Source organism: Diceros bicornis, chromosome 8, assembly GCF_020826845.1.
Source record: "Diceros bicornis minor isolate mBicDic1 chromosome 8, mDicBic1.mat.cur, whole genome shotgun sequence".
Lineage (NCBI taxonomy): Eukaryota > Metazoa > Chordata > Mammalia > Perissodactyla > Rhinocerotidae > Diceros > Diceros bicornis.
Window position 1 is genome coordinate 39992660 of NC_080747.1, and position 20525 is coordinate 40013184.

General features: G+C 35.3%; 1 protein-coding gene across 1 annotated transcript in view; it reads right to left on the reverse strand.

The window, feature by feature from the left end:
* The window catches only part of FRYL (FRY like transcription coactivator), a 247891-nt gene that overhangs the window by 131837 nt on the left and 95529 nt on the right, over positions 1-20525 (reverse strand). Inside the window, 1 exon segment of the mRNA XM_058547022.1 lies at positions 5069-5268. Coding sequence (XP_058403005.1) covers positions 5069-5188 — 120 coding nt within the window. The 5' untranslated portion in view covers positions 5189-5268.

A 20525-nucleotide genomic window follows, 5' to 3' on the forward strand; every position in this document is an offset into this window, starting at 1 on the left:
ATCCTCCTTCTTTTTTTTCCCCAAAGCCCCAGGAGATAGTTGTATGTCATAGTTGCACATCCTTCTAGTTGCTGTATGTGGGACGCGGCCTCAGCATGGCCGGAGAAGCAGTGCGTCGGTGCGCGCCCAGGATCCGAACCCGGGCCGCCAGTAGCTGAGCACACGCACTTAACCGCTAAGCCACGGGGCCGGCCCAGGAGAAGAAATTTTTAAAAATATGTATATATTTAATACTCTCAAAAAATAGTGGAAATTGCAGAATTGTAAAAATGCTGGGTCTAAACCAAATACCTAAAGTCTAAATCAGCAGGTGATTGGTTAAAGCCTTTTTTCCTCTCTTCTTTTCTAGTCACTGGCAATCTTGGATGCACCTGGATCATTACCTAGGATTGATCCACTTCCTTTTAGGAAGAAAGAAACCTAAGGTATTGCATTGCATAGTTTGCAAGCTGCAATTTCAATCAATGACTGCCCTTCCTTCCTGAATCTTCCTTCTAAAATGAAAATGAAATTGTGGCTAAAAATCAACCTCACCTCACCTTCGAATCTTTTGGCCTCCTTAACCTGCTTTTATTAAGGCTTCTAACATGAGAATAAAAAAGCCAGTTCTCTCATTTTAGTTGTAGATTAAGTTCTTTTAGCAAAAACCCTTCACATTTGTGCTTCTAAGATTTTTTGGAACCTACTGTCCGACTCACCATAGGACATGCCAGTCTCCTTATATCTAACAGTCCATGAATGCCATTTTCTTTAAAGGGACCCTGCAAGAGTTTCATTTGAGAACTAAAGAGAGTCATATTGGATGTTGTTTATTACCTAAAAGGGTGTAGAATCAATTTCAAAATAAATGAAATCACAATAAATGCATCTGAAGCTATAATAAAAACATTGTGACAATATTAGATTAAATGTATTTTCATTATTTAATCTTGATGCTGGGTAGATAATACACAATCTACCCAGACTTGGATATAAATGAAACAAAGCTGGCAGAGATCTGATTCAGATAAGAAGAAATTACACTAGTGTATAGGAATATAGGGAGTAAAATCTACAAATATGTGGATTTTCTCAGCCAGTGTTTGCCCTTGGCTGCTGCAGTCCACAACATTGGGGGTTTTCCTGGTGTGTCAGGAAGAGTAAGCAGGAATACCTCTTCTAAATGTGAGGATGGGGCAGAAACATCTATTTTCTGATGGAATCCTCACCACTGTTCACCATAATTTTATAATCTCAGATTACATAGCAGATGTCTCTGAAATTAGCTATTGAATGAATAAAATATAGTCAGCATCAGACTATTCTGAAACAACTATTAGAAACTCTGGCTAGAACAATGACATTATGCTTTGTTAGAAGAACAAAAGACACACGCCAAGGCAATGTTCTTAAGGCTAAATTCAATTTAAAATACAAACCTTTACTAAGAGCCTTCTACTAAGCACCTACTACCATGCGCAGTGCTGCAGATACAGAGGCAAGAGAGACCTGGTTCCAGGTAACAAGTAGCTCATATCAGAGGAGATAAACATGTAAGCAATTAACCATAATATGACAATGTCAGAATCTAAGAGTATGAAAAAATTATTATGGTAAAACAAAGATTCGCTTAGCTTGGGGGAGGATCACTATGTTAGAGGGAACATATGGGAAGTTGGAAGGATGAGTAGAGGTTTAAAAAACAGAGGAGTTGAAAGCATTTTAGACCGAGAGAAAAATAAGAACAAACACATCAAGGCAAAAGAATATATAGAGGAAACTTTAAGTGTCACAGCACCCAGCAGGACAGAAGAATCATGAGACATTACACAAAGTGTAACAAGACTGTGAAGGGGCGGGAATGACCCACCGACAACTTGAATTTATTCCACAGCAATGAAAAGTGAGCAAGATTTTTAAAGCAGAAAGGTGATAATATTTGTGTTTTAGATGAAAAGTCTGCTGAGAGCAAGGAAAATGGAAGAGGATGGACCACTTCTTGAGTGGTGAGAAGGCTACTGCAATGGTCTAATATTATAGAACCTGACTTTGAGCCAGAACAGTGACAACGGCATTGGAAGAAAAAGGAAGGAGAAGGACATAAAATCACCATTTTATAGACTCGGTCAAATGAGGTAATTTCACCCATGTTTTCTTTTAATATTTTAACTCTCAAGACCCTTACATTTCAAAATTAAAATTCCTTTAAGAATATATAATATTTGAGAGCTGACAGGACCATACCACATAGTGCTGTTTATAAAATATTTTATAAACTAGGTAACGTGTTTTAAAAATGTGCTGTGCAAGCTGAAAATTGCTGAAGCTGGGTGATGGGTCCTGGGGGTTCATTATACTATAATCTCTACTTTTACATAAGTTTGAAATTTTTCATGAACATTTTTTTCTTTTTTCAGGTTTACTGAGATATAATTGGCAAATAAAATTGTAATATATTTAAAGTGTACAGTGCAATGATTTAATATATGTATACATAGTGAAAGGATCCCACCATGGAGTTAATGAACACACCCATCACCTCACATACTAACCTTTTTTTTTTTTGGTGAGAACACAAGTTCTACTCTCTCAGCAAATTTCAAATATACAATACAGTATTATCAACTATAGTCACTATGTTCCATAAACTTTTTTTAATGTATATTTTTTTAAAAGCGGTTCCCTTTCTTACTGTATGCTGTTTAAGTAGGTTAGTGTAGCAGTCACATAATTCACAGACCATTGATGAAGAAAATTAACATTTGATAGATTAAGTACATTTATAATCAAATCTTATAATCCTTAATTCATATCTATAAGCTCTCGTAATCCTTATTTCCAAAAGAGAACTTTATATTATATACACGCTGTAAAATATATACACTGGTATAAAAAAATCATTACTTTGTTATGCAGAAAGCAATCATGGAATGATTTAAATTGAATATAGTGAGCTACACAGTTTTGAAATATACATGCTGGCTAATGATCTTTTACCTATTATTATTTATTGAACTTCAAATACATTATCTCATAGAGGCTTTCCTCAGAGTAGTTTCCTTTCTCTACTTAATGATCAGGAAGAAACTCACATGCATGCACCTACCCACTCACATACCTTCACAATCTCAGCAACTTTAAGTCCTACTTCACTAAGAAAATTAAGAACACATAACAATACCTTCTTCAACTTCTCTCCTTTCTTAGGTCATCACCTATTCTCTCTTCTGTTCCTTTCCTCCCTTCCTTCTGAAAAAGTATAGCAGATTCAGTAAGCCAACAGGTTCTGAAGCCATTATTGTCCCTAACTCCTCACTCTGACACTTACTGGCTTTGAGCTTCAGATAAGTGACAAATCCTCTGAGTCTCAAAATGGCAGTGAATACCTATCCCTAATCCAGCTGTGTAAGGAATAAATAAATTTCAGCTGTTACATTCTTCACCTCCATCCTCATTACAATCATCCCACTTCTAACCTACACGTGGTACATCACATATCCACTCCCTCCAAACCCAAAGGGTTACTTCCTAAAGTTACATCACCCTGCTAAAACTGTTCTCAGATTGTTTAATTTCCAAATCCAATAACATTTTCTCTCACTGTTCATTGTACTCTGTCTCTCTATATTATTTGACAATAATAATGCTATTCTATATCCTCTTTCCCTTGATATCATCATCTGCTCTTTTGGCTTTAATTATCACCCTCATGTAGATGATGCCAAAATCTCTATTTCTGGTCACCACCTTTTGTGAGTTCCCAAAAAGAATTTCCAGCTATCAAATAACTCCACGTGGTTTAGATCACCAATATCTCAAGCTTAACAAACACAAAAGAATAATTACCTTATTCACCTTTCCTACCTCAATAGTATTCCTGTGTTCTTTACCTAAGTAAATACATTACTATCTTTTTGAACACTTCAAAGAACATTTAACTCGTCACTTTCACTCAAAACACCTACTCCTATTTAATTATTTTGTCAAGTGCTACTGATTCTACTTCTGTTATTTATCTCACTCTTCTGCAACCATTTCCACTGTTAACGCCCTAGTTGAAGACCCTTTCATTCCAGCTTGAATCATATACAATAGCTAAAAAGTCTCTACCTTTTATCTCTTTTCCCTCTTATTGTCCAACATCTGTATTATCTATCATAATAGCTTTCACAACTCTTCCGAATCTCACTCAAACATTTGTTTTCAGTCTTCCTTTTCCTCTCCCCTCACTATAAGCTCAAATCGTATAGAGTTCTTATTCTTGAACATGCTTGATGTGCTATACATATGTTTAAAAAGAAGTTTACTTGTTTATTACAAATTTGGCTACTGCCATATCATCAACTTGCAGAATATTCTAGGATTTTCCTTTATTTTCTCTTATGTTTTATCCGTCTCAACAATTCCCATTGGTGAAATCCCTTTTTGTTCTTTGGTGACCTGCAGTGACTTATCAAAGTGGATTCTAAAGTCATTACAGTTTTCTAGATCTCTACTTTACTACTAACCTAGCCCTTCATTTTTTTATGACTTTATTTTTTTAGAGGAGTTTTGGGTTCACAGCAAAATTGAGCTAAAGGTACAGATTTCCCAAATACCCCCTGCCCCCACACATGCATAGCCTCCCCCGTTATCAACATCCCCCACCAGAGTGGTGCATTTGTTACAACTGATGAACATACAAGTGACATATCCTAATCATCCAAAGTTCATAGTTTACATTAGGGTTCACTCTTGATGGTGTACATTCTACGGTTTTGGACAAATGTATAATGACATGTATCCATCATTATAGTATGATACAGAGTATTTTCACTGTCCTAAAAATCCTCTGTGCTCTGCCTATTCATCCCTTCACCCTCACCCTGGCAACCGCTGATCATTTTACTGTCTCCACAGTTCTGCCTTTTCCAGACATACAGTTGGAATTATACAGAATGTATACAGAATTACACAGAATGTAGCCTTTTCAGATTGGTTTCTTTTGATATTTTTTTCAAGTATATCATTTCCTTTGGAAAATTTGTATTACAATGGCTAATACAAAAGTCAAGAAAATATTTCAGATTTATAGGTCAGCTCTACTCACCAAGGGTTCAGCCATTACAACTTCAATTTTCTTTTCAGCTTGAACAGCAAATTCTGCAAAGAGGCTCTTGATGACATATTCACCAGGCTTGACATCTGGGTCTATCGTAATGCTTGACATGATGAAATTCTTTTTTCCAGAAGTGGAATGAAAATTGGAAGAAGTGCAGTATTTATTCACTTTGCTGATTGGTGCTGAAGCTGAAAATAAAAGAAACAAAAGAATTCTAATAATCAACTCAATGAGGCCTACAATAACCATCCTCTTTAATATGCATCCTGTCCCTAAACCCCATCCAGATCTCCCAATCTGTAATACCATATTCTATTTCTGTCTATTACACTTGCTGCCTTCCAACATACTGCCCAACGTAACTATAATTTAGTTATGTATTATGTTTATTATATACAGTTTTTCTCTCTACCATAGTAATGTGAATTCCATAAGAACAGGGATTCTCTTTTGTCTTTTTTGTTCATTGACGAATCCCAAGTACCTAGAACAACGCCTGCATATACTAGGTATACGATAAATATGTATTGAATGAGTGAACTCTAAACAGTCACGTGCAATGAAGGAAATAAAACATGTGAATAAATGAAACAGGGATTGGTTAGGGGACTGAAATACTACTTTAGAGAGCATGCTCAGGAAAGGCCCTGAAGAAGCTACATTTGAACTCAGATCTACATGAGGAAAAACAGACAGCAAGGCAAAGCACCAGGAACAGAAAGCACCAGCGTGGCTGGGGCTCAAGAGAGGAAGCAGGGAAGGAGGGTGATGTGAGATGAGGTCCGAATCACTAGTCAGGGATCAAAGTTTTAGAACTTTGTAGGGAAACTAGATTTAATCCTAGAGGCAATTAAAATTCAGTAGAAAGTGTTCACTCGGAGAGGGGTAGGATCTGGCTTCTCCTTAAAAGAGCTCTCTGGCTTCTCGGGAGAATGGATTGGAAGAGGGCAAATGTAGAATCAGGGAAGCCATTACAGAAATCCAAGTGAGAAGATCATAGCCTGGGCTGAGAGGATGGCAATGGCACAGGAGAGAAGGAAAAGGATTTGAGATTTATCACGTTAGTGGATTTGAAATTGAAGTGAAGGAAAGGAATTAACGATGACTCATAGGATTTTTATTTGAATCACTCAAAGGATAGTGGTGCCATTTACTCAGATAGGGATGACACAGTGCTTGGCAAATAGTAAGCTGCACCAGCTGTGGCACAAAAAGAGCACACACCACTGCATGCTGTTTGTCTTCACCTGCTCTGTTCTCTTGACTGCCTGAGCAGCCTACCAGGCTTCCTATCGAGTTTATCCAGTCACCCTGATCCTCCAGCTTGCTGCATAATACAGACCCTGCCATTCTCTAACTTCAGCTTATGTCATCCCCTTTGGCCTAGAATATTCATGGAGAACCTGCAAGATGGTGCTTCTCTACCTCACCCTGATCTCCAGATGCTGCCCTTTCATATGCTGTCTTATAAGTAAACCTCTTCTTGAAAAGAGAGGTAGAGCACAATTCTCAAACACTGAATTTCTGTCTATATGTATGTGTGTACATAACTATAGGACAATAAATTTATCCTAAATGCATACACTCCAAACTCATAAGGAATTGTTCTGTCAACTATAAAAAACCTACTCTACCAAACACAGTATGTCAAGATATACAAATTTATAAAAATAATCTAAAGAATATTACAAATTGTTAGTATTGTACCAAAAATAAATATCTTTGTATCACAGCAAATTAAAATACAATATGTATTGTGTTCTAGAACTAAAATTATATAATAAGAACAATTCAAAACAAAAATTCACAGTCCTTTGTACAGAGTGCACACTATTTATTTTAAACAATGACCTGTTTGTTTACTCTGTTTCATGACCCGACATTGTGTATTATAAAGGAGAGAATCTGTTAACAAATGTCACTGTGGAAAAAGGAGACCTTAAATTTAAAAAAATTACTTTGGATCATTAAGATACTCTATATTTTATACCTATATTATGTTGGATAACTTTAGAGAATCATAAAATAGTAAAAAGCCTACTCAGTTTCTAGAATTTTAATTTAGACTTTAGAAATAAAAATAAGAATGAGACATTTTCAAGATTTTGACTTAAGGTAGTAGATACAAAATATACATATTTTTTCCATTAACTAAGTTTTGTAAGCCCTTAATTAAGATTCATAAGATCATAACAGAGTTACAAAGTTTCTTTGGCTTTAACTTTACAATAAATGTAACTACAAGAAGCCTTATAATAGACCTAGGTACTAAATTCTAGACTATGACGAAGTATAAACTTCTTAAAAGACATTTTAGTCTTTGAATAGTCTCTTCACAAGGAAAAAAAAAACCTTTATTTAGTTAAAATGATTTCTCAAATAACTCACCTTTACTTCCTTCTACTTCCTAAAAAGCATAAACATAAATATTCCTAGGTATCATAATGGCATATTTTAAGAAATTTGCCAATAAAAGTAAAAAGTTTTAGGGAAACCATTATTCATCTTCCAAATAAAGATTTATCTTCCAAATATCTGCATTATCTTCCAAAATAAAAATACTTCAAGTTTGAAAAAATCAAATTTTTATGAAAAGCAAATGTTTTTGGTCAAATAAATTAAAATAATCTATTGCAACTCTATTTCTTAATAAGTGTTTAATAAATGCTTACTGAATTTATTAATACCAAAAAGTAATACTGAACAGATCTAATGATTGCAATTTCAGGTCACAAAACAACCTACTGTTGATAACATGGGATTGGTAAAATAAATTACTTTTATAATCTAATAAATAGAATGCTATACAAGACAGCTGAAATGACATAAAGAATTAGGTGAAAAAAGATCATAAGATAGTATGTATATAAAACCAAAATAAAATTAAAAGGCAGGAAAAAATATTTGCAGCTTAGAATAAACAGAGTTAATCACTTTTATCTCCATCCACAAAGCTCTACTGAAATCAGTTAGAAAAAGACCCACATCCCCAAACTGAAAACTGGACAAAGGACACGAATGAACAAATTACAAAAGATAAAACAGAAGAGGTATGAAATAATATTTTACATGAAATATTAACGTTAAATTAATTTCATGTTAATATTAAACATGAAAATCATATTTAACCTCACTAATATTTTAAAAGCAAATAAAAAGTAGGTAACATTTTTCAACTGGGCGTCCCCCCCAATTTTGTATTTCACTATAATGTTCAGTCTTGGTGAAGATATGTGAATTTTTCTCGTAGTCTGCCAATAGTTAAGAAAAAGGGATGATCACTCTGAGCAGGGTAAGAAGGCTAGTTTCCACATAACCAGATTAACTTGATGTCACTTGACTGCTTGAGTTCAATATTTTATAACATTAAATAGTAATATTTGTCTACATGCTATTATAAAATTTTGAAAAATTTATGTAAGCTTATGAGAGAATGAAGACATAACTGTTAGAGTGTAATTCTTAAGAACACTCTGAATGTTCTTAAGAACATTCAGCCATTGAATTAAATTGTAAAAACCCAATGGCATATTAAATATCCTTGGAATATAAATCTACTAAACTCTAACTGATAATAACAAGAATAAAACAAGACCTGAATAATTAAAATATGAGAATTAAAAGCTAGCATGTCTATTCTTTCTCTTAAAGTGTGAATAAAAAAATAAGTATGGTATTTTTAGATGATTTACTCTATATACAGCACTCTATTTAGCATATTTAATGAAATAATTATCATCTTTTTCATGCTCACAAGACTCCTGCACCCTTATAAAATAAATTTAAATTCAGTCAAGGAGAAGAGACAAATGATAAGAGACACATAACCCCTAAAGTGATGCATGTTTGAAATGCATGTTTCATTACTTTCTAGCAGCAGTTCTCAATCTTTTTTTTCTGCCTCTACTATGATCTTATGTGCAACACTCTAAATAGTGACATTCCTCAAAATACACAATGATTCTCAATGATTTGGGTATTTTACATAGGGATGGGTAGGGACAGGTAGATATGGTTTAAAAAGACCCCACAGGAGTCTGTGAAAGCTGCCTACAGCCCCCTCACCCCCAAGGACAGGTTTTTAGGGATAAAAATTAGTACTTTATAGTCACAAACTTATATACATACATGCATATTACATGCATATATTTATGTATAAATTTATATAATGCAGAAATGTAACAAAGTACCCTAGAATTGCTTACTATTATTATAATTATTACTTATTTTGGCTACCAATAAAAATTTTCATGAACACCTAAGAAAGAAAAGGTATAAGGTAAATGGCCTTGGAACAAGAACAAAAGTCAAAAATATCTCTGAATTAAAAAAGCAAAAGCAAAATTCTTAGTTTAAAAAACAAGCCTACACCAGCACGTTACTTTGTGGATATCAACAAACTGATTCTAAAGTTTACATGGAAAGGCAAAAGACCCAGAATGGCCAACATGATATTGAAGTAGAAGAACAAACTTGGACGACTGACACCCCCTGACTACAAGACTTACTATAAAGCTACAGTCATCAGGACATGTGGTATTGGTGAAAGAATAATAGGTCAATGGAACAGAATAGAGAGCCCAGAAATAGACCCCCATATAGTCAACTGATCTTTGACAAAGGAGCAAAAGCAACACAATGAAGCAAAGATAGTCTTTTCAACAAATGGTGCTGGAACAACTGGACATCCACATGCCAAAAAAATAAAGAAAGAAAGAATGCAGACACAGAACTTATAACTTTCACAAAAATTAACTCAAAAAGAATCATAGATCTAAATATAAAATGCAAAACTATAAAGTTTCCAGAATATAAGATAGCAGATAATCTAGGAGTTCTTGGGTTTGGTGATGACTTTTTAGATACAACACCAAAGCACAACCCACAAAAGATAAATTGATAAACTGAACTTCATTAAAATTAGTAATTTCAGCTCTACAAAAGACACTGTTAAGAAAATGAAAAGACAAGATACAGACTGGGACAAAATCTTTGCAAAACACATATCTTATAAAGGACAGGTATCCAAAATATATGAACAATTCTTAAAACTCAATAATAAGAAGATAACCCAATTAAAAAATGGGCAAGGGGCCGGCCAGGTGGTGTAGTGATTAAATTTGTATGCTCTGCTTCGGCGGCCCGGGGTTCGCAGATTTGGTTCTTGGGCATAGACCTATGCACCGCTTATCAAGCCATGCTGTGGCAGGTGTCCCACATATAAAGTAGAGGAAGATGGGCATAGATGTTAGCCCAGTGCCAATCTTCCTCAGCAAAAAGAGGAGGATTGGCAACGGATGTTAGCTCAGAGCTAATCTTCCTCACCTCCAAAAAAAAGAGGGGGGGAAGGGGGCCAAAGATCTGAATCGGACCCTCAGCATAGAAAATATAGAGATAATAAATAAGCATATGAAAAGATCCTCCATATCATGTGTCTTCAGGGAATTGCAAATTAAAACAATAATGAGATACCACTACACACCTATTGGAATAGCCAAAATCCACAACACTGACAACACCAAATGCTAAAGAGGATATGGAACAACAGAAACTCATTCATCGATGGAACGATGGAACGCAAAATGGTACAGCCACTTTGGAAGACAGTTTGAAGGTTTTTTTACAAAACTAAACAAACTGTTGTCATATGATTCAGCAATTGCACTCCTTGGTATTTAACCAAAGGAGTTGAAAACATGCCGACACAAAAACCTCCACACAGATGTTAATATCATAATTATTCATAACTGCCAAAACTTGAAGGAAACCGAGACGTCCTTCAGTAGGTAAATGGATAAACTGTGGTATTTCCAGACAGTGGAATATTATTTAATGCTAAAAAAGAAATGAATTATCAAGCCATGAAAAGACTTAGAGGAAACTTAAATGCATATTACTAAGTGAAAGAAGCATATACGAAAAGGCTACTGTATGATTCCAACTAGATGACATTCTGGAAAAACACAACTATGGAGACAGGAAAAAGATCAGTGGTTCCAGGGGTTCAGGCTGGGGAGAGAAAGAAAGGGAAGGATGAAAAGAGGAGCAAAGGGAATTTTTAAGGCCATAAAACTATTCTACATGATCCTGTAATGATGGATACATATCATTATATTTGTCAAAATCCATGGAATGTACAACACAAAGAGTGAACCCTAATGTAAACTACGGACTTTGAGTGACCAGGATGTGTCAGTGCAGGTTCATCAATCATAACAAATGTACCATACTAAGGCAAAATGTTAAAAATAGGGGAAACTGGGGGCAGGTAAGGCAACTCTCTACTCTCTGCTCAAATTTTTTGAAAACTTGAAACTGCTCTAAAAAATAAGGTCTTTTAACTTTTAAAGACACAAAAAGAAAAGAAAGAAAGAAAAGCCTATTTTATCCCTGTCAGCCAGAACCAAAGATGCCTGGGAAGAATGAAAATAAACAACAGCTTAAACTAAAGCTTAAAACAATAATACACTTGGATTGTGCTCAGAGAAAGGAAACGGTTTGTAAGTCAATTAAAAATAAAATGTCAAAAATAAAATCAGATTATATGGTGGATAGATTGAAAGTAGAAACAAAGAACAAAATCAGTATTAGGGAATAATAGCAAATTTCTACTTCTGGGGAGGCCAGTTGGATTGGTGTAACCTTTCAACTAACTATCCAGAGGAAGAATATACATTTGAAAGCAACTATATCTGAAGAGGAAAAAAGAAAGTGTAAGGAATGTGCATGTTGTGGGTGTCGAGAGATACAATATGAAAGCACCATTTGGTGACATCAGTCCACAAACAGTTTGCTATAAGGCAAGATATAACTCAAAATTCCTTCATGAATGAAGGAAACTCATACCAGACACTGTTTATTTCAGATGGAAATGAAACATTATTTAATACTTGGTTATTAAAAGTATTTTGCATATTATCTCATTTTATCCTAACAAATCTATTCTTATTTCAAGTGATACGCTGGTAAATGGCTCTTTTTTAAAAAAAAAGTCCTGATTTGTGGCATTTGCCAATTTCCATTGCGAAAAGTCACTCGTCATGGCTAATTTGAAGCCACCAATGGTTTAACAACCAGCTGGTAAAATTCCTAGCAGGAACTAGATCCAAAACACCACTTCAAGTTATTGTCCATTTATGACGAGGAAACTGACTCCTCATTAAAGTCACTTATCACATGGAGTGGATGTGAACTCAGGTCCCGAGTTTCTAAGAACTTTCAGATCAGCGGCTGTATTTCCTTCAGAATTGCCAGATTTTGATATATCCTTTTTCTCCTTTAAAGGTCTAGATTATTAATATACTATTTGCTTAGAATAACTATTTCCCAAATCAAATATTTTGGTTGAATCTTCAAATTCATCGACATAAAATGGGCTAAAACGAAAAGGCTTCCCCACTTTGATTAGATATATATTTACCTATATTTTCTTTTAACTCTTTTTTAGTTCATTTTATTTATTCCATTTAAATCTGTCATCCAACTGGAATTTATTTGGGTGGTATGCAATCAAGATGTTATTTTATTTTTTTCCCCAATGTTTAATCAATTCTGCTAGGTTCCTTTACTGAAATTCTGTCACTGATTTTATTCATTATCATAAACTAAATCCATACTCAAATATGCTTTCTGGGCTTTCTATTCTGCTCATTAACAATCTGTTTTTATGTCAGTACCACATTTTAAATTATTGTAGCTGTATAATAGGTTTTATTATCTATTGGCACAAATACTCCTGTTTACTCATCATCTTCAGTAATTTCTCAGCTATTGCCACTGACTTCCAAGCTTATGCATATCTTCACAAATTAATTAGAAGAAAACTGACGTCTTAATTAAAACTTCCTGTCTAGAATCTGGTATATCTTTACTAATTTGTCTTTTTTAGTGTATGCAAAGAAAAATGTACACTTTCCTTCATAGGGGATCTATCTAATCCATATTCATTCTATTCCTAAATACTTTAAGTTTCTATTCTGTGTGAATGAAATCATTTTCCCCCACTACTCAGTCCAACTTTCTTTGCTTCTGGTTGAATTTCAATGGACATAAAAATTAAGACTTTTGTTTATTCTTTGGACAGCTGTTCTTAAAATGTTTATTTATCCTAGTCTAAACTATTCCCATTAAAAACAATTTCTAAACATAGAAGTCCTATGACATTTTTGGCACATTTCCAATGTTTTTCACTTGAAGTCTACTACAAAAATATCGCTTATTATAAAGCTCAAGAAGAATGACCTATCATCTAAATAATCCACTATTCACTCAGCTAGAGTCTCCCTGAGGTTATTTTCATTATTTTCTTGTACTCTTGAACCTACAGAAGCTTAGCTAAGAAACTGTTCTAAAAATCTAGAAATAATGTGGTATTTTTACACCGTGCGTGAATCTAGGAGTCAGAAGAAGACAAGGGCCCTAGGCTTGACTTGGCCACTTAGTATTATTACAATCTTGGCCAAATTATTTAACCTCCCTAAGCTTTTCCTTCCCCTCTACAAAATGAACAAGCTGAGTTACATCTCAACCATGGATATGTATCAGAAGCAACAAGAAAGTTGTTTTCATTTTTGTTCTCTGCTCCTCTACCCATAAAAGTATTTGCTGCCAGTGAAAAACCTATCGTGGCAAACTTTTCTCCTCTAGCCAGACATGAGCCTGGGATTAGCACAGGTCAGCCCTGAAGTGAACATCTGAACACGAGAATCATGCAGAACTTCATGCAGCAAGCACACCTAGACCCAGGGCCTGGAGCAGGTAAACAACTGCATATGGAAATGTAGTCATTTTCTTTGACTTCTAAGAAGTTGAGCGGAATCCAAATAGGTGGGCTGAGACCACTCTACCCGAGGCTGAGATGATGTGAGAAGACAAAGAGCAAAGGGGCTTCCGCCCAATATCTTAACTGGTTGCTAAGAGAGGCTCACAGAGGCTGAGACTGCTTTCCCTTCCCTCACTCTCGTGGTTACACTTAAAAATACTGGCCCATACTTAATTAGCAGACAAAGGCATAAAACTGCACATCTACTGGTATGCAGCGACCAGAGACAAAGAAAACAAAATATTTACCAAACACCAGCAGCAAATATCATTATAGATTTCAAAACACTGAACCTATTTCAATTAAAACAGAAACTAAACAAAGATGCTTATTCTTGCCTTATTATTCAACACCATCCTGGAGGTTATGGGATAAAATAAATGTGATAATAGAAGAAAATGAAATCATTGTCATAAATATTGAAAAAAGAAGGCATGAAATTTTCTATATTAACTAGCAATAACCACCTAGAAATGAAAATGGATAAAAATCTATTCACAAATATAAAATAGGTGAGGATAAATTTAATAAGAAAAGTACAAGACTTACATGGAGGAAACTACAAGAACTTCTTAAAGGACATAAAAGAAGATCTGAGCAAATGGAAAGGTATTTGTAGATGGAAGCACTTGTTATAATAAGTGTCAAGTCTGGCAAAATTAATATATTAATCAGTACAATTCCAATTAAGATTTCAATAATATTTTGTTTAGGTTGTATTGGCTAAAACTATCTTAAAGTACACTCGGAGGAAAAGCTAAAAAAATCATTTAAAAAAAACAAAGGCGGGGCCGGCCCCATGGCTTAGTGGTTAAGTGTGCACGCTCTGCTACTGGCGGCCCGGGTTCGGATCCTGGGCGCGCACCGTCGCACCGCTTGTAAGGCCATACTGAGGCCGCATCCCAATACAGCAACTAGAAGGACGTGCAACTGTGACATACAACTATCTACTGGGGCTTTGGGGAAAAAAAAGAAAGGAGGAGGATTGGCAATAGATGTTAGCTCAGAGCTGGTCTTCCTCAGCAAAAAGAGGAGGGTTGGCATGGATGGTTAGCTCAGGGCTGATCTTCCTCACAAAAAAATATATATATATATAACCAAAAAAAAAACAGGGGCCGGCCCAGTGGCGTGGTGGTTGGGTTTGTGCCCTCCACTTTGACAGACCAGGTTTGCAGGTTCGGATCCTGGGCATGGACGTACACACCGCTTGTCAAGCCATGCTGTGGCAGCGTCCCACATACAAAATAGAGCAAGATTGGCACAGATGTTAGCTCAGGGACAATCTTCCTCAAGCAAAAAAAAAAAAAAGGGGGAAGATTGTCAACAGACATTAGCTCAGGGCTAATCTTCCTCACACACACACAAAAATTACAAAGAATGTTTTCTAAATCAGAAAATAATGTAACTATAATCAGAACAGATTATAACTATAATCAAAACATCATGTCAAAATATGACTATATCAGAACATAATATAACAGTAATCAACTCAGTGAACTGAAATGTAGATAAATCAGATTAATGTAAAAGATTAGAGAATCCCAAAAAAATCCCAGAATAGGAATGCAACATAGACAAAATCCAAGGGAAGGGGATGATTTATTTAGTAATAATATTAAAATATCTGGCTATTCTTCTGGAGAAAAATAAATATAATATATCCAGAAACCAATCTCCAGATGGTCATGAAATTAAGAATTAATTTTTAAAAGACTGAGAAAAAAAATTCAGAATCAACATGTATAATTCAGGGGAGAAGAGACCTTTAGGCAAGACAGAAAACTCAAAATTATAAAAAAGATGAATGCATTCAACAAATAAAAATTTAAAATATTTACAAGGCAATTGATACCATAAACAAGAAAGGACCAAGTTGGAAAAAAATATAACGCAGATGACAGAAAATATAAAATATTCAAAGAGCTCTTAAAAAATAATAAGAAAAAGACAACACAATAGAGAAAAATTGGCAAAAGATATAATTAGGCAATTCACATAAGAACCAACCTAAAAAGACAACAAACATGAAAAAATATTCAAACTTTGTAGTACCTAGAAAATGCCAATTAAACTAGCAATGAGCTTTCATTTTACATACACCAGACATGCAAATATTAAAGAGAATAATTAGATCTATGGCTGGCAAGCTACAGGGAAATTGAACACAACACATTGCTGATGGAAATGTAATGACCACCTAAGAAGAGTCCAGGAGGCTGGACAAAAGGATGACTATTTTGGCCCCTATAGCAAACCATCACAGACATAAATTTCTTTGATGTTTAGGCTCTCCATGTGACTTTCTGATTGCAGTTTAGCTTTGTATGACCTACCCCACAAGGAAAGCAAAGGATGGTCTGCCAGCTCTAGCATTAACGTTCACTTGGCATATCTCTCATTGTAAATTAGTAAATTGGCAAACATGAAAACTTGTCCCTGTCAGACTGTTTATTACGATTCCACCCCTGGAAAAAGATTTCATATCCAGTCTCAGCATTCTGGCAAAGTCAAGTTTTCTGACCTGATCCCGGTCTTTGCTGGCCTTCTCGGGCAATTCCTTAAATCAGAATCAAAATCCTTGGAGTGAGGCCCAGGCATCTGTATGTTTTTGAAAACTACCCATGGTGACTCTAATGTGCAGTGAGGGCTAAGAACCACTGCCTTACACTGTTCTTCTAAAGTGGAACAGTTGGTTCTACACAATGATTTTATTTAAAACTAAATCTGATCATTAAAAAGTTTCCAAAACAGGGGCCAGCCCAGTGGTGTAGTGGTTAAGTGCATGTGCTCTGCTTCAGTAGCCCGGGGTTCGGATCTGGGCCAGGACCGATGCACTGCTTCTTAAGCCATGCTGTGGCAGCGTCCCATATAAAGTAGAGGAAGATGGGCACACATTTAGCCCAGGGCCAATCTTCCTCAGCAAAAAGAGGAGGATTGGCATCTGATGTTAGCTCAGGGCTGATCTTCCTCACCAAAAAAAAAAAAAAAAAAAAAAATTGTTTCAAAAACATCATAAATAAGGAAACCTATTTATATAGTACCACAAATAATATCCATCAAGCAACTCAGAGACAGTTAAATAAATGCATGTCAGGGCCAAAGCTATAGGAAGCAAAGTGCAGGATCAATTAAATAATTCAAAAACCTAATTTAAAAAAATCATACATGGTTCCCCCAGTTCATACTAGAAATCTTGATGAACTGATTTTTCTCTCAGGTTTCAGCCACTTCACTTTACTCGCTGTCCGTGCCCCAAACCACATATCCTGGCGCCCTATCAATTCATTATCTGTGATTTCAAAGGGTGAAATTTCAGTGATATAAACTCTGGAACCATCACTGATTTCCTCCCTGTGCCTTATATTCTACACCTAGCCTAGCCATCAAATTCCATCACTACTGAAAGTAATCCCCCTTCTTTTTCTGCCTAGCTAAATTTTAAGTTCAGATGCTGTTAACAGTCTATGTAGACTCCTGAAAAATATTCCTTCACAGTTATCCTTGCCTCTTAGCAGATGAAATAACAACTTCACATGGCAGCCAAAGGGCCTACTTTCTATTCGAACCATACTAGGCCCCATGCCTCAAACCTCTGTATTCTGTGTAAGAACACACTGCTAACCTTACCTTCAAGAATATTACAAAGGCCATTTCTTTGGAATCGTCATTTTCTTTTTTCCCATAGTCTCCTTACAATAAGAATGACTCATTCATATGTTGTTCCGAAATTTTATGTGAAGCTTTTCTTTTTAATTTCTTCTTCTTTTTTTTAAGCCTTTATTTTTTTCAGCTTTAGGTTCACAGCAAAACTGAGAGAAAGGTACAGTGATACCCCATATACCTCTTGTCCCCACACAAGCACAGCCTCCATCATTATCTATATCCCCCACTAGAGTAGTACATTTGTTACAACTGACGAACCTGCATTGACACATCATTAGTACCCAAAGTCCACAGTTTACATTATGGTTTACTCTTTGTGTTGTACATTCTATGAGTTTGAACAAATGTATCCATCATTATAGTATCACACAGAGTAGTCTCATTGCCATAAAAATCCTCCCTCTCCCCAACCCCCGGCAGTCACTCATCTTTTTACTGTCTCCATAGTTTTGCCTCTTCCAGAACATCATATAGTTGGAATTATATAGTATGTAGCCTTTTCAGACTGGCTTCTTTCACTTAGTAAAAAGCATTTAAGTTTCCTACAAGTCTTTTCATGCTTGATAGCTCATTTCATTTTAGTACTGAATAATATTCCATTTTCTAGATGTACCACAGTTTATCCATTTTTCTACTGAAAGACATCTTGGTGTCTTCCAAGTTTTAACAATTTTTAATAAAGCTGCTATAAACATCAGTGAAGCTTATTTTAAACAAAAAAGATCCATTTAATGCATCTAATGTAAATCTATATTTGTTCTTATGTTACACTGTTACTATATTACATGTTGATGGATATTAAATCATTCTTCATTTTTTATGAATGCTTTTGCTAACTACTTTCTGTATCACATATGTCAATAAATATAACTAAAAATTCAGCTTTTAAAACAATTTGTATGATTTTCTACTATGAACTACCATTACATTTACAATTCATCATCTTCTAGTAGAAACAGGTCTGACAATTTGGAATTTGGCTTCTACAGCCTTTCCCATTCAAACAGATTTCTCTTTAATTCTCCTTTTGTAAAAACTCTTAAAACTTTACTCATTTTAGCAAAATTTTTAATATTGGGAAATAGCATCCTTACAAAAACCAACTAGTAGACTCAAAATAAAATTGTCAGAAATTCCACTGAACAAGCAGTGTCCTGTGACATCATGCATTAACAGATTAGGAGGAGGAATAATAATCAAGAGAACACAGCCCATTCCATCCTGCAAAAGGCTGGCAAACTACGTCCTATCAATGTGATAGATATAACTATGGTTACTTCCAGAAAGGAAGTCTGTGAGTTTGGACAGCAGTGGAACAAGCCAGAACCCAATGACTTGCGGCCTAATCACTATATTGGGCCAGATACCTGTCAGATATCTCTGAGGGATGAGAGGGTATTTTGGCAATAAGCAATAGGTGATGCTTTTCCCCTATGACCAATGTTAACTCTCAATGGATACATCTCTGAAATTAATGTCAATGAGAACATAAATTACCAAATTAATTTTATGAAAACCTAGTTAAAAATCTCCTTCACCTCCCATATCTAACCCAAGACCTATTATTCCTACCTCTTAAATATTTCCCATATCCATAATTAAATGAGTTAATATTTTATAAAGCACTTAAAAAAGTACCTACTCATGTGGTAGGCATTATATACATGTTTGCTAAATAAAGAAATAACATTTCTTCATTTGTTCAACCTTCATCTCAAATCTGGTCTACTGCAACAGCATCCTAACTCATCTCCCTGCATACACTGTACCTCTCTCTCTTCTCTCCTCTCTGCCTCATCCCATGAGAAATGAAAGTCTGATGAAATCACCCCAACCACTGTCACAAAGTCCATCAATGGTTACCCATTTGTTTTAGGTTTAAGACCAAAATCCATAACAAGGTCTTCAGGGATTCTATGAAGTCTGGCCCCTGCCTACCTTTCCAGCTCATTCCCCTCACTCCCTCCATGCCTCTCTGTGCCAGCCAAAGGGGCCATATTTCTTCCAGCCTCCAGCACATGATATCCTTTCTGCTCATCCACCCTTCCCTCAAACTGTTAACTATTTCTTCCTTCACATTTTGATGAAATATCACTAGATCAGGGAAATCTTTAAATTGAAATATGAAGGATTAAAGGAAGTTAGCTAAAGAATTTGAGTGGTTATTTTTTGGGGGGGTGCGGTTCTTAGTGCACGTTAACTTGTCTGAGCCCCAATTTACTCTTCTATAAAAACTGCAACTTATCAACTGATGAATGGATAGACAAAATGTGGTATATCAATACAAGGGAATATTATCCAGCCATAAAAAGTAATGAAGTACCAATACATACTATAAAAGGATGAAACGGAGATATGATAAGTGAAAGAAGACAGTCAGAAAAGAACACCTATAGTATGATTCCATTTATATGGAATGCCCAGAATGGACAAATCCATAGACAGAAAATAGATTAATGAGTATGAGGTTTCTTTTTGGGTGGATGAAAATGTTCTATGATTAAAGAGTGGTGATGGTTGTATAACTCTGTGAATACCCTAAAAACTACTGAAGTATACACTTTAAAAGGATGAATTTTATAGTGTGTGAATTATATCACAATGAAGCCCTTATTTTAAAGACAACAGCAGTAATAGTATTCTTTAGATTTTCAGGATGATTACATGAGATTTAATAAACGTATCGTGTATGTGATAGTACACACAGACATGCGCAAACACATGTACAATATGTACTTACTGCAATACTAGACCCATTGGTACTTCAATAAATGGTATTATTTTAATCAAATAACCAAGATTTTAACTGAAATTTAGATAAATGCATAATTGTGCTTTTTGAGGTTGGTTTTTTACTTTTTTTGTGTGTAAGGAAGATTAGCCCTGAGCTAACATCTGTTGCCAATCCTCCTCTTTTTGCTGAGGAAGATTGGCCCTGGACTAACATCTGTGCCCATCTTC